We start from the raw sequence: 25702 nt of genomic DNA on the forward strand, positions 1-25702 counted from the left end.
CCTTTCTTCCCTCCTTCCTTCCTTCTCTCCTTCCTCCCTGCCATATCTGCAGTCTACTCCCTGCTCTGTGCTCCAGAGAGCATATCCAGTGCCTGGGATGGAGGTAATATAGTGGTTAAGGTACTTTGGCCCACCCTAGTTCCACCCCAGGTACTGGTTTCACGAATCAAACATGGGTCAGTCACATGCAAAGCAAGCATCTTATCTGCTATACCATCTCTCCAGCCCTCAAGGTCTTTCTTAACAAAGATAAACATCTCCCTAAAAACACTTCTCTGGTCAGCTGCTAAATAGTAAAGACATTTTTTCCCTAAGTGGATGAATATTTAATAATAAATTTCATCTGCTCATCACTCCAGCCTCAACAATATCAATGTTCTGACAATTTCTGCTTTCACAAAAAGAAATAATTTATCTTGTTTTTATTTTAAGGGTTCTGGATGTGTTCGCTGGGGCCTCACCTACGCAAAACATATGCTCCATCGCTGAGTTACAAGCCCCATCCTTGGGACCTTTAGCAATAAAAATGCAAATGCTCCTGCTTCTGCATGACTGGATACAGCCTCGCTCTTGCCAAATGCGTCCAACTATCCAAACTAGCGCTGGAATCAAAAGTCGGGGAGGGAGATGGAGCAAGGACCAGCGGAAGACTGAGGTTGGGCATAGAAAGGTTCGATTGAGTTGGGCTGGGATGTTGGTGTGAGGAAGGAGGGAGCATAGACAGAGGCCGGGCTTCCCGGGCCTTGGTGCTGGATGGAGCTGCTGGAGCTGCTAGAGCGCGGTGTCCGAGCCGGGGTCCTGCAGCGCCCCTTCTCGGGAGTAGAACTCCTCGATTACGCTCTGCGGGATGCGCTTCAGCATCTCCTTGGGGAAGATGCGCAGGAGCTTCCAGCCCAGGTCCAGGGACTCAAACACCGAGCGGTTCTCATAGGGCCCTAAAGGATGGAGCCGCAGTGTTAGGGAGCATGTGCTCATGTGAGTAAGGAGGGCGCTTTTGAACGCCCCCCAGCACCCAGGGTCTCACCCTGGTTGATGAAGTTCTTCTCGAACTTCTGTAGGAATTCCAGGTAGAGCAGGTCCTCCGAGGTGAGCGCCTCCTCTCCCACCACCGCCTTCATGGCCTGCACGTCCTTCCCAATGGCATAGCAGGCATACTGGGGGGAATACAGAAGGACAGGGGGTTCATGACATCATCAAGGGAGCCTGGGCCCCTGCGGTGACTGGGAGACACCTTGAGATGGGGAAGGATTCCACCTCTCTGTAGGCAACCGTCTGTCTAGCGGCTGCAACTAGCCCAGCCCCCGATTCCCTCCTCACCAGCTGGTTGGAGACGTCCCCGTGGTCCTTTCTGGTCATGCCTTCCCCAATGGCCGACTTCATCAGCCGCGACAGGGAAGGGAGCACGTTGATGGGGGGATAGACCTACAGAAGGAAAAGGGAAGTAGCAGACATCAGGACCCCCATTTCCTTTGCTTTTCCACACCTACTTGTTTCCTGCCAAGCCCCAGGCCCCCTCCCAGGTCTCCGCCACATTCCAAGCCATGGGTGTGCCCAGGCCTCAACAGTGGAGGGGAATGTGGTATTAGTTCATGGAGGACTGGTTCTGGACAAGTGATCCTGGACTGTGGCCAGGCTGGGGTTTCAGAGTCAGATACTGCAGAGAAAGAACCTGTGAGCATGGGGAAAGTCTCAGTGGCTGTGTGGCTCGGTGGCTGGGACAGGAACTGCACGCCTCTTTAGTTAACACCTGCACACATTTTGGGGGGCGGGTGAGGGGTTTTCAAGTGATGCTCAGGAGCCCTACAAATTATTCTCAGCTAATTGCTGGGGTTCTTTGCTAAGACCTGAGCTTATGTTGCTGCTCAGGTCCTGTAATGCTGAGGATTTCCAGGGATTCCCAGGCAGTGCTGGGGCCTCCAAGCCATACCTCGTGGAGTCTGACTGGATGCACCTGGTGATGGTCAGGGGACAATGTGGGGCCAAAAATCACATGTGCCCTCACCTCCCAGCCCCTTACCAGGGCCACCACCTGTGTTTCCTGTTCAAAGCAGATGACTAGAAGGGGAGGCAAATTTATTTGCTATGGACTCTCTGCTTTTTATCAGCCACCTGAGTTTTTTGTTTGGTTTTAGTTTTGGCTTTTTTTTTTTTTTTGGTTTTTGGGGTAACATCTGGTGATGCTCAGGGGTTACTCCTGACTCTACACTTAGAAATTGCCTCTGACAGGGGCTGGAGAGATAGCATGGAGGTAGGGCATTTGCCTTGCATGCAGAAGAATGGTGGTTCGAATCCAGGCATCCCATAAGGCCCCATCCCCCCTGCCTGCCAGGAGCGATTTCTGACCTTAGAGCCAGAAGTAACCCCTGAACGCTGACGGGTGTGACCCAATCCCCCCTCCAAAAAAAACCCTGGCAGGTTCAGGGGACCATATGGGATGCTGGGATTTGAACCACCATCCTTCCTGGGTTAGCCGCTTGCAAGGCAAACGCCGTACCATTGTGCTATCTCTTTGGACCCTGGTTTTGGTTTTGAGGTCACATCTGGCTTACTCTTGGCTTACTTTTGGCTCTGTGCTCAGGAATCACTCCTGGAAATTTGGGGGATTATATGGAAGATAATGGGAATTGAACTCAACCTGGCCAAGTGCAAGCAAATGCTCTCCTTACCCACTCTACCTTTCTCTTTAACCACCTTCTTTATTTAAAATTATTTTTATTCAGGGCAGAAGAGATAGTACGGAGGTAGGGCATTTGCCTTGCATGTAGAAGGATGGTGGTTCGAATTCTGGCATCCCATATGGTCCCCTGAGCCTGCTAGGAACGATTTCTGAGCGTAGAGCCAGGAGCAACCCTTGAGTGTTGCTGAGTGTGACCCCCCAATAAACCCCCCAAATTATTTTTATTCAAGGCACATTGTTCATATAGGTTTCATGCATACAATATTCTTCACTAACCCTCTACCAGAATCTACTTCCCTCAGCCATTGCCCCTCCTCAACATCACCCCTTATGCTGTGTTCCATAGACCAATTCTTTTTTTTTTTTTTTTTTTTTTTTGGTTTTTGTTTTTTGGGCCACACCCAGCGGTGCTCAGGGGTTACTCCTGGCTGTCTGCTCAGAAATAGCTCCTGGCAGGCACGGGGGACCATATGGGACACCGGGATTCGAACCAACCACCTTAGGTCCTGGATCGGCTGCTTGCAAGGCAAACACCGCTGTGCTATCTCTCCGGGCCCCCATAGACCAATTCTTCAATTCACCTTGTTTGACCCCAAGCCTGTGACTGTACCATTAATGCTATTACTTTTTTTTTTTTTTTTTTTTTTTTTTAGTTTTTGAGTCACACCCAGCAACGCTCAGAAATCGCTCCTGGCACGCTCGGGGGACCATATGGATGCCAGGATTCAAACCACCATTCTTCTGCATGCAAGGCAAATGTCCTACCTCCATACTATCTCTCCAGCCCCTTACATTATTTTTTAATGTTGTTACATTTTGTACAAAAAGAAACTCAGGAGAAAATGACTCCTCCGAAAGCAGAAGGCAGGAGTCAACGCCACCTGTCTCTTGTCTATGTCCCACACTGCATCCTGGAAGCTCAGCTGCCATGTGGAATCTACCAAGAGGAAGCAAGCATGGGGCAAGATGCAGGGATGTAGGCAGGGAGATACCTGTCTGTTATGTAGCTGTCTGTCCACGTAGATCTGTCCTTCTGTGATAAAGCCCGTCAGGTCTGGGATGGGGTGAGTGATATCTACCAAAGAATGCCAGGCCTCAGGGTGGGTGGAGACCAGGTGTCCTCTCCTTCCCCAAGTGGTACTTTTGGGCTCCATCCCCTTCCAAAGAATGTGGGGCAAGGAAAGGTCATATAGATGCAGAAGGATGTGCAGAAGTTACTTCACATCTGGGTTAGTAGCAGGGGCCCTTAGTGTGTGTGGGCAGGGCAGGGGTGCAGGGACTGGGCTGGGCAGTGGTTGCTGACCATCGTTGGGCATGGTGAGGATTGGGATCTGCGTGATGGAGCCCCCGCGACCTTCCACACGCCCTGCCCGCTCGTAGATGGTGGCCAGATCAGTGTACATGTACCCGGGGAAGCCTCGACGTCCAGGCACTTCCTCTCTGGCCGCTGAGACCTGCAATAACCAAGGGGATGGGATGGAAAGGGGGTAAGATTGACACCAGGTGGACATGGGAGAGTACAGAGCCTAAGTGAGAAGTAGGGAAAGGTAGGAGAGAGGATTGGCCACAGGGCTGTGGGGTGAGTGAGCTCTGGAAATTGGGATAGGGAGAGCTGATGAGATACCTGCCCCCTGGCAAGACCCCTCACCTCCCGCAAGGCCTCTGCATAGGAGCTCATGTCGGTGAGAATGACCAGCACATGCTTCTCGCACTGGTAGGCCAGGAACTCGGCAGTGGTGAGCGCCAGGCGAGGGGTGATGATCCGCTCGATGCTGGAGAGTGGCTGAGGGTTAGAGCTAGGAGGTAGCCTGTGGTCCCTGGACCTGAGATCTACACTGGGCAGGGGGTTCTTTTTTTTTCTGGCTTGTTTTTTGGGGGTCACACCCAGAGGCACTCAGGGGTTATTCCTGGCTCTGTGCTCAGAAATCACTCCAGCAAGCACAGGTGAACATATGGGATGCCGGGATTCAAACCATTGTCTGTCCTGGATCGGCTGCATGCAAGGCAAATGCCCTACCACTGTGCTTGCTCTCCACTCCCTGGACAGGGGATTCTATACACTCCAGGAAAATATTGGGCTGGCTCCAGTGCTGTCAGGCCTCCCAGGGGCCAGGTACTCAGCCATGCCAGCCTGCCTGTGTTCTGGGATGATGGGACAGAGCTGGGCAGTAGGGGGTCCGGGGGTGTCAGGTGTGCCTGTGATGACGCAGCTGCAAAGCTGATGAGTTGAGCCCAGGCTCCTGTGTCTACTCCTGTGTCCCAGCACCCCCTCAAGCCAGCTGACACCCTTTCATTGCACCCAGGGTCCTGGGCAGTGTCTCTGCTTCACTGCTCTGCACCCTGAGACTCTATGTCTTGGAGGCTCTTTCCTTTGAGGACATCAATGCCCCCTCCACTGTCATTTTGTCCCTGGAGGACCCTCATTCCCTCATTCCCTGGGACAGTCCAATAGAATTTGGTTTTCACCCCAATGACCTCAGATTTGGAAACTTTTTCAATAGCATTTTTGCCAGATAGCAGGGTTTTGTTTTGTTTTGTTTTTCAGGCCACACCCGTTTGATGCGCAGGGGTTACTCCTGGCTAAGCGCTCAGAAATTGCCCCTGGCTTGGGGGGACATATGGGACACCGGGGGATTGAACCTCTGTCGTGATCCTTCCTTGGCCAGCGCTTGCAAAGCAGACACCTTACCTCTAGCGCCACCTCGCTGGCCCCCAGATAGCAGTTTTTAGAACATCTCTAGGGAGTGCTGATGAAGATGGTGGGGGCAGGGGTCTGTGGGCAGTGGGCAGCAGGCAGGGTCAAGGTTGGTTTCTTTTTTTTGTGTGTGTGGGAGGGTCACACTGGGAAGCGCTCAGGGATTCCTCCTGGCTCTACGCTCAGAAATCTCTCCTGGCTGGCTCGGGAGACCATATGGGGTGCCGGGATTCGAACCACCGTCCTTCTGCATGCAAGGCAAATGTCCTATCTCCATGCTATCTCTCCGGCCCTAAGGTTGGTTTCTTTCTCTCACCCCAACCAGCCTCAGTTTCCCCACAAGGGCACCACAAGGAGTTCCTGTCCTTCTCCAGCTGAGACTGGTAGGGACAGAGCTCCCCTTGGGAGTGGGGGCTGCAGGGGGCTCACGTGGGGTCGTTGGCCAAGTTCAGGAAGAGGCAGACGTTCCCCATGGTGCCATTCTGCTCAAAGTCAGACTTGAAGAACCTGGCGGTCTCCATGTTCACCTGTGCACACGCGTAGAGGGTTTGGACCAGTCCTGTACCTGCTGAGGCTCCTCATCCTTCCCTTCCCGCCTTTCCCAGTGAAGCCTCTGGCCCTCACTCATGGGAGAAGCAGGGATTGTGCTGCAGGCTGGAGCTGGCTTGGCTGCTTGGTCTCCAGAGAGAGAGGCCTAACATCTACAGTGCTGGGCTTCAGCTCTAACTCTGGCTTCCCAGAGCTGTCCTGCTCTCCAGAGTCACTGGCTGCTCCCCTACACCAGGCCACACTGGGCTCCTCTTAGAGCTGCCGTGGCCTGTGGGACACAAGAGGGTCACCTTGTCCCAATGTGGTGCCTATCCACACCTTGTCAGTCCCCTATATCAGATGTCTGGGGCTCTGCTCTTTTCAAGAACAATGGTACCTCCCCCATCAGATCAGACGGGGTTGGGCCTCAAGTGCCCTGGTGTCCCCAGCTTCTGGGGATGCTGATTGCTCTGCCCTTCTTACCCCCATGGCTGCAAAGACAATGGCAAAGTTGTCGTCATGATAATCCAGCACAGCCTTAGATTTCTTCACTAGCCCTGCCTGGCGGCAGATCTGGGCAGCAATCTGAGAGTGGAGGAAAGAGTTGGAGGGGAAGGGTGTAAGTGGGTCCCCCACCCTGTTTTTCTCAGGTTACTGGTCACCCTGGACTATGGCTGCCAGAGGAACAGGGTCCAATGATAGCTCCCAAGAGCCTCTGGAGAAGAGAAAAAAGGGAAGAGAGGAGGAAGAAGAGGAGGAGGAGAGGATGGTAGAGGAAAGAGGGGAGAGGGTGAAGGAAGAGGGGAGAAGGTGGCAGAGAGGGGCAGAGGTATTGGACCACTGGGCTGGTGAGCTGTCAGGCTGGGTGCTGGGGAGCTGGGAGGTGAGACCCCACTTCTCCACCTCTTAGGGGCCTTCCTAGTCAACCCATTGCCCAACCTCTTCCCTGTCCCTGTTGCCCTCACCTCATTGTGGGGGAGCCCAGCTGCTGAGAAAATGGGGATCTTCTGGCCACGGGCGATGCTGTTCATGATGTCGATGGGTGAGATGCCCGTCTGAATCATCTCCTCGGGGTATATTCGGTTGTGGGGGTTGATGGGCTGACCTGGATAGGGAGATGGTGGGATCCAGGGTTCAGGTCCTTTTCTGCCCTCCCTTACCCTTTGCTGGCCTGGCATCCCCAAATATCTCCATGTGAAACTATTTAAATAGGGTCAAGGGTTAAGGGTCTTGTCTTACATGTGGCTGACCTCAGTTCCATCACCAGTACTACTGTGTGTTGCCTCCAAACCAAAAATGAATCAGTAATCATTGGCTGGGGCTTCCTTGGGGTGTTGGAAATGATGGGCAGGCAGTTGACCCAGGTTGAACCCCACGTCTGTACTTGCAGGGGCTGGGCTGGTCTCAGGCCAACCATTCTCATGACTGTGTTCTCTGTACAGTGGCTTAAGCTCCCCTGGTACAGCCCTGTGCTGCATCTCAGATGGGACTGGGTACCCCGGGGCTCTGTGTGAAATTCTGCCCAGCCGTGAGGGCATCACACAGGAACTGAAATTGCATTGCTAGTGCCTGTGCCAGGTTCTGCGGCAGAATAAGGAATGCAGCACCTTAGTTCCTTCCTTACATGGACCTATCCTGGAAATGATCCCCAAGCATTCCAAGTACCTATGTCTGGGCACAATTTCAGGGGTGCTGACTGGGCTGGAGAAGGAGGCTGGGCTCCTCTGGCCACTCACCATTGATATCCAGAAAGTCCTCGGCCATGACCGCAGGCCCCTTGTCGATGGGCTTGCCAGAGCCATTGAACACCCGACCTGGGGGTGCAGAGGGTGTGGGAGATTGTGAGGGCCCTGCACTTGGTCTCACTGCTGCTGCAATTCCATACCCTACCCATGACCCCTCAGAACCGACCTCAGCTACTTACTTACTTATTTATTTATTTATTTATTTATTTTGGGGGTTTTGGGTCACACCTGGCAGTGCTCAGGGGTTATTCCTGGCTCCAGGCTCAGAAATTGCTCCTGGCAGGCACAGGGAACTATATGGACACCGGGATTCGAACCAACAACCTCCTGCATGAAAGGCAAACACCTTACCTCCATGTTATCTCTCCGGCCCCATCAGCTACTTACTTATTAAGCAGTGGGGCCAATTCCCTCTTTCTGGATACTTTCATAAATTACATCTTGGCCCATGACTCTAAATGTGGGGCTTTAGGACCATCTTGGGAGGAGAACAAGGGGACCTCAGTGTAGTTCAGCCTGACCCTAGGGCCCCACTACATGGAACCTGCTTTCTCTGATCATGGGGCCCCTGTGTAGGATTGATCCTAGATGTGGTTTTGGGGCTCTCTGACCTCAGAGAGCAGGCAGGTAAGGGGCATGAAAGTCAGGATGGATTCACGTCTTCCTCACCCAGCATGTCCTCTGACACGGGGGTCCGCAGGATGTCCCCGGTGAACTCGCAAGTGGTCTTTTGCGCATCGATTCCAGAAGTCCCTTCAAACACCTGTGGGCACAGGAGGATAATTCCCCTCACGGAGCAGGTGGGGGAGAATGGGGTGCCCGTCCAAGGTGCCTTGGTGCTGAACTCTGGCAGGGTGCTTCCAGGGAAATAGGACCTTCCCTGCCAGCAGGGCTGCTTGGCTCACAGGACTCTGGGGGTTCATTCATTCGTGGGTCAGAACCTTGCTGGCTTACCTGGACAATTGCCTTGGTCCCAGCCACCTCCAGCACTTGCCCACTCCTCTGAGTCCCATCTGGGAGGGTAAAGTTGACGATCTCAGCATACTGGGCAAACTGGCAGGAGAGCCCCAGGGTGACCATTAGACCATGGGTGATGCCCCTGTCCTAGCCATATCCCTCCTTTCCTAGATCCAGCCTCGAGTTTCTACTTCCTTTCATGCCCAAACAGTCTTGGAAATGAGCTTGGGGACTGGAAAAGGGTAATTTGTGTTCTATTGGGAGGCCACTTTATGGAGCAGGTAGGTATGCCCACTTTATTTCTTTAATTTGAAATTTTTGGATCAACCTGATAGTGCTCAGGGGTTACTTCTGCCTCTGCACTCAGGAATTACTTCTGGTTTTGCACAGGGGATCATATGGGATGACAGAGATTGAACCCAAGTCAGCTGTATGTAAGGCAAGAGCCCTCCCTGCTGCCCTAACTCTCCTGCCCTAGGAGAACTCACTCTAGCCTAGGAGATTCAGGTTTAAAACAACCAGATTTCTGTTTGTCTCTTAGAAGCTGTGTGACATCTTGGAAGTTACTGAATATCTCTGAACCTTATTCTCTTTTTTTCCTTTTGTTTGTTTTGTTTTGTTGTTTTTGAGTTTTTGGGTCACACCCAGCAGCATTCAGGGGCTACTCCTGGCTCTATGCTCAGAAATCGCTCCTGGCAGGCTCCGGGGACCATATGGGATGCTGCCAGGATTCGAACCACCATCCTTCTGTATGCAAGGCAAACGCCCTACCCCCATGCTATCTCTCCAGCTCCCAAACCTTATTCTCTTTATCTTAAAATGGAACTTTTGAGAAAAAAAAAGGAACTTTTGAAGCCAGAGTGATAGCACAGCGATGAAGCGTTTGCCTTGCATGTATGTGGCCAACTCAGAATGGACCTCGGTTCCATTCCCAGTATCCCATATGTTCCCTGAGTCTGTAGTAGTGATTTCTGAGCACAGAGCCAGGAGCAAACCCTGAGCGCTGCTGGGTGTGATCCAAACACGGAAACAAAAAAAAATGTTAAATGGAACTTTTAAGATGGACTAGAACTTTGGGTATGGCTTGGAGGGAAAGACGCACTAAAAGGTGCCTTAAAAGCACAAGAACATGAGCTCCAAAATTCAGCAGGAACACCCTTACTTAGATGGGAAAGTAGCATTGAAGTCAAGTAAGCTCCATAAACAAAAGCATACATTTAGATAACTCATTTAGCAGCAAGCAACTCAGTAAACCCTCAGACGATGACTTAATGACCCCATCATAAGCTATAACAATTTTCACAAATCTTCTTTTCCTGAAGTGCTTTTCAATAATTCAATAATTTCATTAACCATTTTGTTATAACGAGTAATAGAAAATAAATTATTTTGTGCCTGCTAAGGAGGCAGGTTTGGGGGTGGATGGGAAACTATGAACTATGATGGAGGGAGAGTCACACTGGTGGCAGATTGGTTTTGGAACATTGAATGCCTGAAACAATTGTATATGAACAACTTTGTAAACCATGGTATTTAATAAAGTTTAAAAATAGAAACTTGAAACTCTAAAGGGTATCTCAAAGGGCTGGAATACATGTGTTGCATGTGGGAACCCTGGGTATGAACCCTGAACTTCGTGGTTCCCTGAGCACCACTGGATGTGATCTAAAAACAGACCTTAATTTTATTTATTTATTTATTTATTTATTTTTGGCCACACCCATTTGATACTAAGCGCTCAGAAATTGCCCCTGGCTTGGGGAGACCATGTGGGGCACCGGGGGATCGAACCGCGGTCCTTCCTTGGCTAGCACTTGCAAGGCAGACATCTTACCTCTAGCGCCACCTCACTGGCCCCAGGCCTTTATTTTAAAAATTCTGAAGAACTGGAGTGAAAGTGCAGTGGAGAAGGCATTTGTCTTGAATGTGGCAGACTCCTGGCACCCCATATAGTTTCCTGAGTCCCCAGGAGTGATCTCTGAGTGCAGAGCCAGGAGTAAATTCTGAGAACCACTGGTGTGGCCCCAGAACAAAAAAAAACAACAAAACCAAACCTGTTAATCAAATAATAGTCCCAGTGGGATAAAATGTTAACAATCAGGTGATTGTATTGTATACGTCCTCCAGGACGTATTTCTGTTTGTGATGTGGGTGTCTTCTAAGCAGGTACCCAGTTTGGCTACTGTTTGTTCAATAAATTCTTTCCACCCAATGTGAACTAGTGTAGTACATTTCTTCTATCATAGTTCTTTAAGTCCCGATCTGTTTCTGGGCACACTATCTTGTCCCCTTAGTCATCTGTCTTCAGCACAACACAACACTGGGCTTATGATTTGATATCACTCCCGATTGACCAGAGTGATAGTACAGCAATAAGGCATTTGCCTTGCATGCAGCCGATCTAGGATGGACCTGGTTTGACCCACGAAGTCCCATATGTTCCCCCAAGCCAGGAACGATTTCTGAGCGCATAGCCAAGAGTAACTCCTGAGCGTCACTGGTGTGGCCCAAAAACCAAAACCAAAAACAAAACAAAACCGTCCCAGGCAAGAAGACATTTAAATAGAAAGCTAAAGCAAGCAGACAAAAATGTTAGAACTTGGGCCCGGAGAGATAGCACAGCGGCATTTGCCTTGAAAGCAGCCGATCCAGGACCCAAGGTGGTTGGTTCGAATCCCGGTGTCCCATATGGTCCCCCGTGCCTGCCAGGAGCTATTTCTGAGCAGACAGCCAGGAGTAACCCCTGAGCACCGCCGGGTGTGGCCCAAAAACAAAACAAAACAAAACAAAAATGTTAGAACTTTACTTCTTGCCTTTCTTAATTGAAAGCCAGAGAAGAGTTAGACAAGAATTTCAGAGGCCACATATAAAAAAATCATAATATCAGATTACAGAAATATTTGGATTTTCTATACTCTATAGGTATCATAATAAAGATGAATAAGGGCCCGGAGAGATAGCACAGCGGCGTTTGCCTTGCAAGCAGCCCATCCAGGACCAAAGCTGGTTGGTTCGAATCCCGGTGTCCCATATGGTCCCCCGTGCCTGCCAGGAGCTATTTCTGAGCAGACAGCCAGGAGTAACCCCTGAGCACTGCCGGGTGTGGCCCAAAAACCAAAAAAATAAATAAATAAATAAAGATGAATAAAGCCACCGATTGTCAGGGTGCAAAGGCTTCCTGGAGGAGAAAGTGTGATCTCAATCTCCATAGAAGTGATAATGAGACTCAACTTCCCCTACATCAGGGAAATGCAAATAAAAAAAAATCTATTGAGGTTTGCATCTCTGAAAGAGGTAAAGTCAAGAGAGAGAACATGCTCAGGGCAGAGGAAGATTGAAAGGCTGGTCCTGCCTTTCATGTGACTGGTTGAAAGAGAAATGGTCACAATCTTTCTGGGCAAGCAATCTTGCCACCAATCAGTATCTGTTGATGTATAGCAGTGGTATTTGGACACACCCCTTGGACATGCCCCCTTATCATGCTGGGTATAAAAGGAAAACCTTTGATCTGGGGGTGGAGGCAGAATAGTGACCAGAGCAGCACCTGCCGGATCACAGGGAGCCCAAGATAAAGCATTGGTGAGATGTGGCCTACTATTCCCCTCTTTCTTACTTGAACCTGGCCTACCCCTGCCACCTCTGGTTGGTAAATCTCTCTCTCTCTCTCTCTCTCTCTCTCTCTCTCTCTCTCTCTCTCTCTCTCTCTCTCTCTCTCTCTCTCTCTCTCTCTCTCTCTCTCTCTCTCTCTCTCTCTCTCTCTCTCTCTCTCTCTCTCTCTCTCTCTCTCCCTCTCTCTCTCTCTCCAGAAGCCAGGCAACCCTACAGATAACCACAGCAAATATTTTTCTACAAAATATATCAATTTAAAACTGGTTTAAAAATACATGAATCAGGGCCCAGAGAGATAGCATAGCGGCGTTTGCCTTGCAAGCAGCCGATCCAGGACCCAAGGTGGTGGTTCGAATCCCGGTGTCCCATATGGTCCCCCGTGCCTGCCAGGAGCTATTTCTGAGCAGACAGCAGGAGTAACCCCTGAGCACCACTGGATGTGGCCCAAAAACCAAAAAAAAAAAAAAATACATGAATCATGGAGCCGGAGAGATAGCATGGAGGTGGGGCATTTGCCTTGTATGCAGAAGGATGGTGATTCGAATCCCAGCATCTCATATGGTTCTCCGTGCCTACCAGGAATGATTTCTGAGCATAGAGCCAGGAGTAGCCCCTGAGCGCTGATGGGTGTGACCCAGAAACCAAAAAAAAAAAAAAAAAAAAAAAAAGGCAAAAGCAACAAACATGAACCTGGGCCAGAGCAATTGCACAGTGATAGGGTGTTTCCCTTGCATGTGGCCAACAAAGGATGGACCCCAGTTTGAATCTGGCATCCCATATGTCCCCCGAGCCTGCCAGGAGCAATTTCTGAGTGCAGAGCCAGGAGTAACCCTGAGTGCCACTGGGTGTGACCCAAAAACAAAACAAAACAAAACAAAAAACTCAAACCATGAAACTTTTGAACCTGCAATCCCTTTTGGGGGGGATCTATTCTATAGCAATAAAGGCAGCATTGTAACAGAGATCAGTGTCATCATTCTGTGTATAATAAGAAAACCTGGGTGTATGTGTGTCATGGTGGAGTGACCCATAAATCACAGAACAGCCCTGTAGTGGTGGACGATAGTTAATGGAATGTGAGTCTAGGACACAGAGGGGCTATGGATGGTTTTAAGGGGCTAACATCAAAGTTAGCCTCTCGCTTTATCTGCCTTATGTGAAAAATCATATATTGTGATAGTTTCAAGGTGCAGAGGAAGCCCATATCACCACTGTCATTGAGTCTCTATTCCCTGGAATAGGGATGCCAGGAGGCCTCACCCTCAACCTCAGTCGGGGGGATAAAGGAACCCCTAGGTCAGTGCTTCTCAATTATTGTCTGTCATGGCCCCCAAGGAAGAAGAAAACATTTTTCGCGCCCCCCGCGCGACTGTAAATAGTATCTTTATTAAAAAGACTTTAACCTGCAAAACAAAAATATATAAAAATAATTTGAGCTGATTTTTTAATCAGAGGCGATGTCTGGATTAATGGCTACAATGAGCACGTTTTGCAATGCATAGCTTTTCGAAGCGGGGTTTGAAGCAGGACACAGTGACTCTCAGCTCCAGAGACATACAGAGACATAAACATGGGGGCTTAGCTTGTTATGACAGTGTTTGCCAAGGTCAAACGCACCCCCTTTTACCCCCACTATTTCAGAAGCACTGCCCTAGGTCAACGCTCTGTGGCAGTCTCTGGTCCAGCCGACCTCGACTTCTTGGCCACAAGAGGGAGCCCCAGAGCAAGCCTGAAGAACTGGAGGGAGGAGGGAGGGGCAGGACTGCTAGCAGTCTCAGTGGGAACTGCTAAGTGCAGAGCAGATGAGTTCCCACCCTCAAATCATTCAATGGGCCAATGAGGATCTGGAGACAGAGCAGAAAAGTATGTCTGCAAGAGCTCGGAGCACCATGGGATCAACCGAGCTTCTCCACTGGGGACCACTCTGCAAAGAAATCTCCTAAGAAGACAGGTGGCAAGTGATAAAAAGCACTCTGTCCAGGTGGAGTTACTTGGGTGCTGGAGCAGGGGAGGCAGTGAAAGGAGGGGCTCAGAGTCCCCGAGAGAGGAAGCACGGGAGTGCAAACAATATACTGGGGAAGGGCCCTGCAGTTCTCAGCAGATGGGGCCTCAGGGTTCAATGCTTCAACCCATCAATGCTACACCCTACTAGTGAGACTGGCAAACAGTGCTGGGGACTCTAACAGGGTCCTTGTGCATGGCTCAGATGCTCAGGCCCTCCATTTCCAATAATTTTCCTCCCTCCTTCCCTCCCTCCCTCCCTCCCTCCCTTCCTTCCTTCCTTCCTTCCTTCCTTCCTTCCTTCCTTCCTTCCTTCCTTCCTTCCTTCCTTCCTTCCTTCCTTCCTTCCTTCCTTCCTTCCTTCCTTCCTTCCTTCCTGTCTCTATTCCTGACATTGCTCAAAGACACCTGGTGATGGTCAAAGAATCATATGCTGTGCCATGACTTGAACCAGCTACTGTGGCAAGGCAAGAAGAGCCTTCTTACCTCCTCCACTATTTCCTTGGTTCCCTTCACATAATCTTTAAAGAGCAGAGATTATAGTCAGAGAGGAAAGCCCAGGCCAGAAGCTGCCACCTGAAATCCTTTAGAGAGAATAGCAGATTCTGTGAGGATGTGGGTACTTTCTCTGGGAAAGGGGGATTTGAATCCTAGCTAGCTGGGTAGGACTTAAAGGGGTTCGGTGGCTCCTGAGACGCCTGCTGACAAGGCCAGGGAAGTTTGGAGTCTCTCAACACTGTCTTTAGACCCATGCATACATGTTTCTTTAATTGTTTTTTTGATGTTAGTTTTTTTGGGCCATAATTGGCAGTGCTCAGGGGCTACATCTGGCTCTGTGTTCAGGGTTCACTTCTGGCAGTGCTCGGAAGACCATATGTGGATCTGAATGAGCATTGTGGTGGCCAGACAAGTGTCTCAGTTTTTACCAAGAATCCAGAAGGAGGGGCCGGAGAGATAGCATGGAGGTAGGACATTTGCCTTAGATGCAGAAGGATGGTGGGTCCCCCGAGCCAGTCAGGAGTGATTTCCAAGCCTAGGGCCAGGAGGAGCCCCTGAGCACTGCCAGGTATGACTCAAAATTCAATAAAAATATAATAATAATAATAATCCAGAAGCAGGGGCCGGAGAGATGATGCATTGGGTAGGGAACTTGCATTGCACATGGCTGACCTAGGTTCAACTCCCAGCATCCCGTACTGTTCCACAATCCCTCCAGAATTGTGCAATCAGGAGCAACCCCTGAGCTTTGCTGGGTGTGACCAAAAACAAACTAACAAACATCCAGAAGTAGGGGCTAGAGCAATAGTACAGTGGACATTTACTCTTTTCTCGGCCAACTTAGATTTGATACCAAACGCTATATATGGTTTCCCAAGAACCACCAGAAGTGCCCCTTGAGTGTAGAGTCAAGGGTAAGCCTTGAAAACTGTCAGGGGTGGACTCAAAATAAACACAAAAGTTTTTCTTAAAAACGTTTTGTGGGGAGCCGGAGAAATAACATGGAGGTAAGGCATTTGCCTTGCATGCTGAAGGATGGTGGTTTGAATCCCGGCATCCCATATGGTCCCCTGAGCCTGCGAGGACTGATTTCTGAGCGTAGAGCCAGGGGTGACCCCTGAGCATTGCCGGGTGTGACCCAAAAACAAAAAAAAAATTTTTTTTTTGTGGTACACAAAGTGATTTTGCCTCTGGGGCTTCTGTATACAAAGCATGTGCTCAAGCTCTCTGACCCATTCTCTCCAGGCACAGATCCACGTACAATTTCAAGTGTATTATTCCTGAACTAAACGCCAGTGATCTACACAAGATTCGTCCATCTATCATTGATAGTAGTTGCATTTAAGGATGGAAGATTTCATTGTCATTCAATACAGCAGGTGGCGTTGTAGTTTGGACTTTTCCTGTAGTTTAGATAAGAAACCAGCTCAAGGAAAGAGGCAGGAGGAGCAGGAGAGAAGTCATAGAGAAGGCACAGTTTATCAGGGTATAAAACCATACATTACTGATTTTCTCTCTCTAAGCCCACGGTGCTCTGATGTCACCCATTAGTTTTCCCTTGCACTGGACAGATAGTTGTGACTGTCAATAGCCACAGACCCTCAGGTCTGATGTCCATGACCATTTAGCGCCACCCTTCGAACAGTCAGGAAAAGGATGTCTACAAGGGCACCAAATGGCCAGACACCAGTAAACTCCAGTTGGTGGGTCCAGTAAAGAGTGTGGTGGAGGTACATACAGCCCAGCTTCTCACCAGGCTGTTCTTTGGCATTTCCACAGCCCAGGCAAAACTGCACCCACTGTTCTCCGGGGGGGTAGGGGGTATGAAGAGTACCGTGAAATCTGTTTGCTGCAGATTTTTTTCATTTCTTTAAGATATTGTGCTCACCTACTAGATTCTCATTTAATAGATATGAAACTTGAATTTATAACACTAGATCTCAAATTTGTGATGTTCCACAGAGAGCTTATAAAAATAGGCTTTTGGGAACCCAGCTCCCGGGAGAATGAGTCTCCCAGTCTGGAGAGAGCCCAGGAATCTCTTTTTCTCCCAACTTCCCATTTTGGGATCTAAGATTGATGAGACAGAATGGGATGAACTGAGTTTGAAGCAGAAATCCTGACTGATACTGGAATTAGTGTCTTCACCACCCCGGCTGACAGTTTTGATAATGGTTAGCTGCTAGTCAGCACTACATATGGTTCCCTGATTACTGTGGGTGTAGCCCACTACTGCTACCACCAAACAGCGTTGTCCTAATAAGCTTGAACTCTGTTTTCTGCAAAGATTTTTTTTTCATGTTGCTGACTCAAGAGGCACACCTGGGGGGACAAGGCAGTCCTAGGCATGAGGCCCAGGCTCCTCCATGCAAAGCATGTGCTCAGACTACAAGTCCTCTTTCTAACCCTGGCTTGGTTTCTGACGGATACACCTGCACCCATTCACTTGCTTTTTAACAAATCCATCACTTACTATAGGCTGTGATCTCCTGGAGGTCAGGCTTCATTAAACTGCCTCTTCCCAAGAGTGGTGGGTGTGAGAGGGCAGAAAGGAGATGTGGTCGGGGTGGGTGATCAGATGCCTCCATAGTCCTTACCAGTAGGACAATACACAAAACAGAGGAGCACAGACCAGCAGGGGCTGAGTGAAGCACGAGGATAGGGAGAGAGAAGCCAGCAGAGAGAGGACAGCTGTCTCAGGGGACTGGAGGTGAGTGAGGAGACAGTGAGAGACAGGAAAAGTGCACCCCGCTCAGGCCTTCGAGATTTCAGGGAGGCAGAGGAGAGGAGAGCGCCAAGCTGGGGCCCAGTGGTTCCAATAGGGAGAGGGTATGAAGATTGCTGAGAGAGAAGAGGCAGTGACAGATTGGGGTGCAGGAAAAGAAGTTGGGGAGCATCCTGCTTTCAGCTTGTACAATGGGGGTGGGGAAGACTGGAATGACACTGATGGGAAAGGGGGATACGGGGTGACAGATCGTGCAAAGTCTTTTTTGTTTGTTTGTTTGTTTGTTTTTGGGTCATACCCGGCAGTGCTCAGGGGTTACTGAGCTCAACGCTCAGAAATCACCCCTGGCAGGCACAGGGGACCATATGGGATGCCAGAATTCGAACCACGGTCCTGCATGCAAGGCAAATGCCCTACCTCCATGCTATCTCTCCAGCCCCACTGTGCAAAGTCTTTAAGTCTTGGGATTTTGCCAGAAACTGTGAGTCTCACTCTGTTGGTCCCATACAGTCCAGAGTGGGGATACACCCAGCACTTCCTACCCATGCTGTCCCCAGTGGGGCCTTTCCAAAGGCCTTAGAGTGTTTCAGTTCTGGGCATTTCAGCCCTTCTGTTTTCTTCAGGAGTCCCTTGAAGGAATGTCAGGGGAGGCTGCTGAGAGAGCCATCCTAAAGACTCTGTGGGAGAAAGGGGGAAGCTGGTTCCTAAGGGGGCCACAAAGATGGCAGCAAGGGGTGGGGCCAGGCATTTTAGAGGCCCCAAGGGGGCCTAGAAGAGCCCAATTTGGGGAGAAATAGGATCCCATGCAATGGATGGGAGCTCTGAGAGTGGGGCGAGTCTTACCTTGACCTGATCCAGCACCACCAGAGGCCCATTGACACTGCACACAGTCCTGTAGGCTGGAAGAGGGGCCAGTGAGGGCTCACACTCACCCGGGCATATATGTACACACACCGACATTTCAGCATGCTCACACAAAGACACGATAACAAGCATGCACATACATGCACAAAAAATATATGCATATATGCAGCACAGATGCACACGTACACACACAGAAACACTTGGCAAATCCAGGCATCCTCTGTCTTTCCTCCCTCTACACACTACCCCACCCCCTCCCAGTCTGGCCCATCAGAATCATTAGCAGTGACAGGGCCGGCCACCATTGCTGTAAGGGTCATGCCCCTGCCCATGGGGTCCCCTGTACCTCGGACACCTGCAGCTGGCTTGGGGCAACAAGGGAGGGCAGAGACCCCCTCAGGGCCCCTAACCCCTGAAGCTGCTTCCCACTGGGCCTCAGCCCCCACCTTATGTGCCTGCTCCTGACACTAACATTTAAATTTTTTTTTCTTTTTTTTTTTTTTTTTTTGTTTTTGGGCCACACCCGGCGGTGCTCAGAAGTTACTCCTGGCTGTCTGCTCAGAAATAGCTCCTGGCAGGCACGGGGGACCATATGGGACACCGGGATTCGAACCAACCACCTTTGGTCCTGGATCGGCTGCTTGCAAGACAAATGCCGCTGTGCTATCTCTCCGGGCCCTAAAATTTTTTTTTCTATTTTATTTAAACCCTGCGGTTTACATGGTCGCTCATAATACATTGGTTTTTGGCATTCTACATTCTAACACCAATCCTACCACCAGTGTAACATTTTCTCCACAATTGTCTTCAGATTGTCACCCACTCTCAAGCTTGCCCCTTGGTAAGTATGAAATAATTTATATTTCTTGTCTACAAATAAGTAGTAATGAAATTATTAGAAAAAAATTCAGCAAAAGAAAATTTGTGAAAATTATTATATCTAGTGCCCGAGAGATAGCATGAAGGTAGGGCGTTTGCCTTGCATACAGAAGAGAAGGATGGTGGTTCGAATCCCGGCATCTCATATGGTCCCCTGAGCCTGCCAGGAGTAACTCCTGAGCACTGCCAGGTGTGCCCATCCCCAAAACAAATTATTATAACTAGCAATGGGATCATTAAGTCTTGTCTGAAGATTGACTAAGCTGTTTGCTCCTAGTTGATCATTCTGTTATTTTTTTTTTATGTTTTGTTTTTGGGCCACACCCGATGATACTCCTGGCTATGCGCTCAGAAATCGTTCCTGGCTTGGGGGACCATATGAGGGATCAAACTAAGGTCTTTCCTAGAGGTTATCGCGTGCAAGGCAAACACCCTACCACTTGTGCCACTGCTCTAACCCTGATCGTTCTGTTATCGGTTTTGTTTGTTAACCTTCAGTGACTTCTAGGTTACATTGACATCTAATTTGGTGTTTTCCTACTGGATTGTCAGCATTGAAAAATTTGGAGGTGTCACATAGCCCAGGAATTTCAAGTTCTATGGCTAACATCTGCTGCTGCTGACTTTTCCCAAAAGTTCCTGGGCCCAAATTATGGCCAGAACTGCCCTCTCCAGCCATACTCTGATCCCCATCCCATAGGACTGAACACGGTTGTGAGGGGCAGGGAAGCAGACACTTAGGGGGAAACCCAGACCCTGATCCCATCATGCTCTACTCTGCCTATATGCTGGGGGTTGGGGAGTCACAAGTAAGACACAGAATGACCAACAAAGAAGATACAGGTGGCTGGAGAGACCCACAAATAGAAAACTGAACTCAGGGGCCGGGCGGTGGCGCTGGAGGTAAGGTGCCTGCCTTGCCTGCGCTAGCCTAGGACGGACCGCGGTTCGATCCCCCGGCGTCCCATATGGTCCCCCAAGAAGCCAGGAGCAACTTCTGAGCGCATAGCCAGGAGTAACCCCTGAGCGTCACAGGGTGTGGCCCAAAAACCAAAAAAAAAAAAAAAAAAAAAAAAAAGAAAACTGAACTCAGCTCAGAGGGAAGGACAAAGCCAGACACCAAGAATACTGTATAGGGTCAGGGATATGGCTCAGTGAAAGTGTGAGGCCTTGGGTTTATGCTCAGGGGAGATAGATAGATAGATAGATAGATAGATAGATAGATAGATAGATAGATAGATAGATAGGTAGGTAGGTAGGTAGGTAGGTAGGTAGGTAGGTAGGTAGAGACAAAGAGAGACAGGACAGAGGGACAGAAATAGAGAGATAGACAGAAACGGAAATAGAGATAAAGACAGAGAGACAGGTGCTTGCCTTGCCTTGTATGCAGTAATTCTGATTCAAGTCCTAGGTAACAAGTCTGGTCTTCTGAGTGCAGAGCCAGATACTCCTGAGCTCCTCTGAGTGTGCTGCCCCCAACCTGCTGCTCAGCCCTAGCCCCTTCCCAGTCTGTACCTCCCTCACCCACAGATCTGTGCTGTCAGCCCCTTCTCCATCCCTGACATGCCCTCTAGCTCCAAGAAGGCCTAATCCAAGGGTTCCTGCACAGCACATCAGAACCTGGCCATGCCTCCTGTGCCCCAGCAGCTCTGGGGAAGCCCCTTGGGGTGCTCCCTCAGCTTACTGGCTTCTCCTAGCTGCAGAGGAGCATCTTTAACTACTGGGACCTGGCAGTGGCTTGACCGGCTCTTCTCTTCTCCTTGCCAAGTCTCTCCTCTGGCCCCTGTCCTCCCCTGAGCTGTACATCTGTTCGCCACTTACTTCCCAGAACCTGTCACCATGAGGCTGAGCATGTCACCTCTTATCTCTAGCCACCTCCTGCTCTTAGAAGGTATGCCAGTACTGGGGCTCAGGGACAAAGAGCGGCTACTACAGCCAAGGCCACACTGCTGGGGGTTGAGAGCTAGGCTGAAGCTAGGAGGTAAGACTACTGTGCATAAATTAGGCCCAGGGTGGCCTGGCTCCTAGCTCCACTCTGCCCTTGTCTAAGCTGGCTTGTGGTCCCTCCTTGGACTCTACTTTCTCAGCCTCAAACAGAGTGAGCGCTGACCAAGGGCTGGCCCTATGGGGCTCCAGCTCTCTGCGAAGACAGGAGGGAGAAAGCATTCCTAGAGGAAGGGGATCAGGTGGAGAGACTGGACTAAAGAGGGAGGGCAGAGACTGTTCTGTCACAAGGAAAGCAGTGGAGCAAGCACACAGGCCTGCCCCATGGTTGCGGAACTGCCAGGAGCAGGAATGGATTGAGAATAGAAAGCAGAGCAAAGAGAACAAAATGGGCTGAGGGGCTGTGGAGGGAAGAGGCAGCCGGCTTCTTAGGGGTGGGGAAGGCTGTGGGTGCAGCAGCCCTCCAGAAACCTGTCTTCCAGCTTCTGCAGGTTCACAGCTGGTGTCCCCCACCCCTATTCCTGGAAATTCAGTTACCAAACAACCACTCTGCCTTATGGGGGTCCCTGAGTCGGGAAGTGAGGCTAGGATGGGCCTGAAGGAGGAGTATGTCCACTGGCCCCTTCTTCCAAAAGGAGGACAGGCCAGGAAACTCTAGGCCTCAGCCAGGGCTCAGAGTAGGGCAGAGTAAGGCTTTAGTTGCCGCCTCATCCTGGCTCTGGACCGGGCTCAGGGGACTTCTTAAGGAATCTTTGGACAAACACATTTATAGTGGCTCCTAGCTTAGAGCGTCCTGAAAGGACTGGCCTGCATGTGACCCTCTGCACTGGCTGTTTTCGTCCCTCAAGGATGTGCCTCTACACCTGACTGCGGTTGGGAGTCCACCATATGCTCTTTCTTCTTTGTCTGGGCCACAGCCAGAGGTGCTGGGGTGAATCGGGAGTGGGGGCACAAGTGGGAGGTTCTGAGGTGCTGGGACTTAACCCAGGGCCTCATCCTAGCAAAGCATGTGCCCTGCCATTTGAGCTGGGTTACTTATTTATTTATTTTTTGGTTTTTGGGTCACACCCAGCAGCGCTCAGGGATTACTCCTGGCTCTATGCTCAGAAATCGCCCCTGGCAGGCACAGGGGACCATATGGGATGCCAGGATTCGAACCACCGTCCTTCTGCATGAAAGGCAAATGCCTTACCTCCATGCTATTTCTCTGGCTCTGGGTTATTTTTTTTTTTTTTGAGTTGTATTATTTTTAGCTTGATTTTGGGGTGGGGTCAGGATGGGGTGCAGAAAATCTAGCAATACTCAGGGGCTTAAATTGCTCTGTCCAGGAATGACTCTGGCTGCTCAGGGGACCCTCTGTAGTGCCTGGGATTTGAACCTGCCTCACTAGATGTGTTTTAGAGCCCCTGTCTTGGACAAGTCAAGATGGTGCCTGACCTTCCAAAGTGTCCTAGAGGAAACCAGAGCTTTTGTGGGAGTGCCGCTGGCCCAGAGTGGCAAATGAAGGCCTAACTAGTACCTCCTAGCTCCTTGCAAGTCAGGCTGGTATCCCAAGAATCAAGGTCACTCAGGACTGCCCTGGAACACAGCTGAAGCTTGGAGGGGTGAAGGGTGAGGGGTGAGGGGAGCAGGTGGTCCCTAATAGCCTTCCGGAGGCTTTGCAGACTCTCCAGTCTGGGGGCTCCATTGTCTGAGCTGACACTTTAGGTTGCTCTTGGGCAGGCCGGATGAGCCCCTGGCCGCCTTGGCTGTCTAAGTCACAGCAGGGGCTCAGGCGGCCCACTAATTAGAGCCCCACAGGCCACACCTGCAGTGCTGAGAGGGGGCAGGGGTGGGGATGGTAGGGGAGGTGGAGGGGAGGCCGGATGGGGGCAAGCTGGGGCACCTCCTCCCACCTCCTGCTGAGGGACCACAGGGATTAGTGTAGGAGGGCAGGAGACATGGGCCACTGCCCCCTGGAACTGCTCAGAGTAGCCCCTGACACCTGAAAAGAGCCTCCTACAGAACATTTTTGTAACCATGGTACTTAAATAATTATTTAAAAAAAGAATGATAGGGGCTAGAGAGATAGCATGGAGGTAGGGTGTTTGCCTTGCATGCAGAAGGACAATGGTTCAAATCCCGGCAGCCTGCCAGGAGAGATTTCTGAGCATAGAGTCAGGAGTAACTCCTGAGTGCTGCCGGGTGTGACCCAAACCCTTCCCCCTAAAAAAAAAAAAAAAAAAGAATAATATTGCTGATGGACTATCTTGAGCAAAGTTTCTTTCACCCCTATTTTTTTAATATCATGATTACATGTTAGATCTTATCAAAAGCTTTCTCTGTGTTGATATATAATCACACAGTTCTTTTTTTGTTTGTTTGTTTGGTTTTTGGGTCACACCCAGCGGCGCTCAAGGGTTACCTCTGGCTCTACAGTCAGAAATCCTTCCTGGCAGACTTGGGGGACCATATGGGATGCCGGATTTTAACCACCGTCCTTCTGCATGCAAGACAAGTGCCTTACCTCCATGCTATCTCTCCGGCCCAATCATGCAGTTCTTATCTTCCCTTTTATTAATGTGGTGTGCTATGTTAATCAATTAAAAAATAAGAAAAAAAAACCCTCCTGCTCCAAGCCCTCCTCCCCAGTCATAAGACCCCACATCCCATCTCCTCTTCCTCCTTCTCTGCCACCCTCCTCGAAATCTGCTTTGTTCACCTCCCCTGGGTTCACCCCACCCACCACCCAGAGAACAAAACCCAGGGCCAGGGAGCCCGTGGCCTAAGCTCTGCCTCACCCCCACTTTCCGGTCTCACTTTTTAGTCTCTGCACTAAGCTCTGCTGATCTGGGAGGAAGCTGCTGGGACAGGGAGGGACATGGGGCTCCAGTGGCCACCTGCCCTGTCCTGCCGGGCCCAGGGAGAACTACCAGGTGCCTGTAAGGAAGCTGGGCGGGAAGAATCCTGCCTGCCACTGCGGGGGAGAGGGAGGGCATGGTTGTGCTGGCCCAGGTGTGTGTCCCAAAGCAAAGGTAGAAGTGCTCCCCCCTCTCCAGTGGTGGCTATAAATCAAGGGGGATTTGGGGTGAGGGCAGACTTGCACAGCCTTGGTTACATCTGCCAGTGCTGACCAGCTCCAAACCCTCCCTAGTGCTTGTTGACTATAAACAGGGGCCCCTGGGAGGCTGCCACAGGTTTGCTAGGAGGCGCATTCCAGGGAGAGGAAGGAAGTGCAGCCTCAGATGCCCCCACAGCCCTCAGCATCCCCACTCCTCAGACCCCCAATACCGCAACACCCCCACTCCTCAGATCTGGCCCCCTCAGCACTCCCACAGCTGCTCTCCTGGATAAGACACCTGTACACAGGTCTCCACTCTGGGCTGCACTAACCAGGGGATCATTTCCTGCTTTTCTGGGCCTGGTGAGCCCAGCTTTGGAGGGGCAGAGACAGCCTCCTCAGGGCAGGGCAGAAATATGCACCACCCCTGCCTGCTGGGCCCCTGGAGGTGCCCCCTCCCACCTCACCCTCTGTTGCAGGACTTGGTGGAGCAGGGCTGGCCTGGCCGGTTTATTCTAGTGAGCTGGGCCAGGGGGAGGGAACCTGAGAACCTGGAATTCCCCTGTCCTTGGGCAAGGAGACGGGGGAGGGGCCCACCCCTGTCTGAACCTCACCTTCCTCATTGCCAGGCACCCTAGCACCCCATGATACCCCCCCCCTAGTATGTCCCTTAGTGTACACGCCAGCGCCAGCACAGAACTTCTATTGTCACCCTCACCCAAAGGTTCCCACAGCCGGGTGACATCACTCAGTCTCTCCTCATGAGCATGTAGACACATACGGTCAGGTACACATTCTGACAAACATTGTCTTACACACAGATGTGTGCTCACCCTCACGTACACTCTCCCACAGACACACTCTCACTGTGAGGGACATTCCCTCACAGAAACACACCCACCCACACACTCACACTTCCTCACCCCAGAAGGCACAAACGCCACAACTAACAGGACCCAGGTACACCTTTTCCCTACTAGTCTACTGTGCATTGCCCCCTCCCCGCCCCCAAACACTTGATCCTCACTCATGGAGTATCCTGGTGTGACTGGATACTACGCTGAGTCCAGGCAGCCCACTCTGCTTGCTGGGTGGTCCCAGAGGCTGGGGAGCAGAGCCTGCCCCCAAAGCCATACTTACTGACATGAGGGTGGGTGATGTAGTTGCGGGTGACTGCCTGCACGTGCTCCCGGGCAGCACCCAGGTGGCCTTCGGGGAGCACCCCAGGTCTGCTGTCTACCTTGGCGGCCATGGTCACACAGCGGGACAGGTGGACAGCCCAGGAGAGGGCTGGTGGCAGTAGCACCTCAAACCTGGCTGGAGCTGGCAGGAGCCGCCTTGCCCTCCCTCCTTTGCTGTGGGTTTGGGCTGAATTGACGCAAACAGGGAAACTTGGGGCTCTGGAGAGCACCCAGCCTGGGCGGGAGGTGGGGACAGGCTGGGAGGAGGGAAAATAGGTGAGGCTGATTCTCAGTGTTCTTATGGATCTTTCCTGCACCCCTGCCAACACACCTCAAACTGGGGCCTCCCCCGCAGTCCC

The 25702-nt window shown here is 50.9% G+C and overlaps 1 protein-coding gene across 1 annotated transcript; it reads right to left on the bottom strand.

Annotated features, from left to right (window-relative positions):
* Positions 1 to 771: 771 nt before the first annotated feature.
* Positions 772 to 25414, bottom strand: ATP6V1B1 (ATPase H+ transporting V1 subunit B1). Its single transcript, XM_049785063.1, has 14 exons — positions 25303 to 25414; positions 18279 to 18334; positions 8600 to 8698; positions 8315 to 8408; positions 7637 to 7714; positions 6866 to 7005; positions 6384 to 6485; positions 5802 to 5899; positions 4326 to 4449; positions 3981 to 4131; positions 3670 to 3752; positions 1318 to 1422; positions 1025 to 1154; positions 772 to 935 (listed from the first exon to the last, which is right to left on the bottom strand). Exons 1-14 carry the CDS (start codon positions 25412 to 25414, stop codon positions 772 to 774), a joined length of 1536 nt encoding a protein of 511 aa, XP_049641020.1.
* Between the last annotated feature and the right edge of the window lie 288 nt (positions 25415 to 25702).

Source organism: Suncus etruscus, chromosome 12 (assembly GCF_024139225.1).
Source record: "Suncus etruscus isolate mSunEtr1 chromosome 12, mSunEtr1.pri.cur, whole genome shotgun sequence".
Lineage (NCBI taxonomy): Eukaryota > Metazoa > Chordata > Mammalia > Eulipotyphla > Soricidae > Suncus > Suncus etruscus.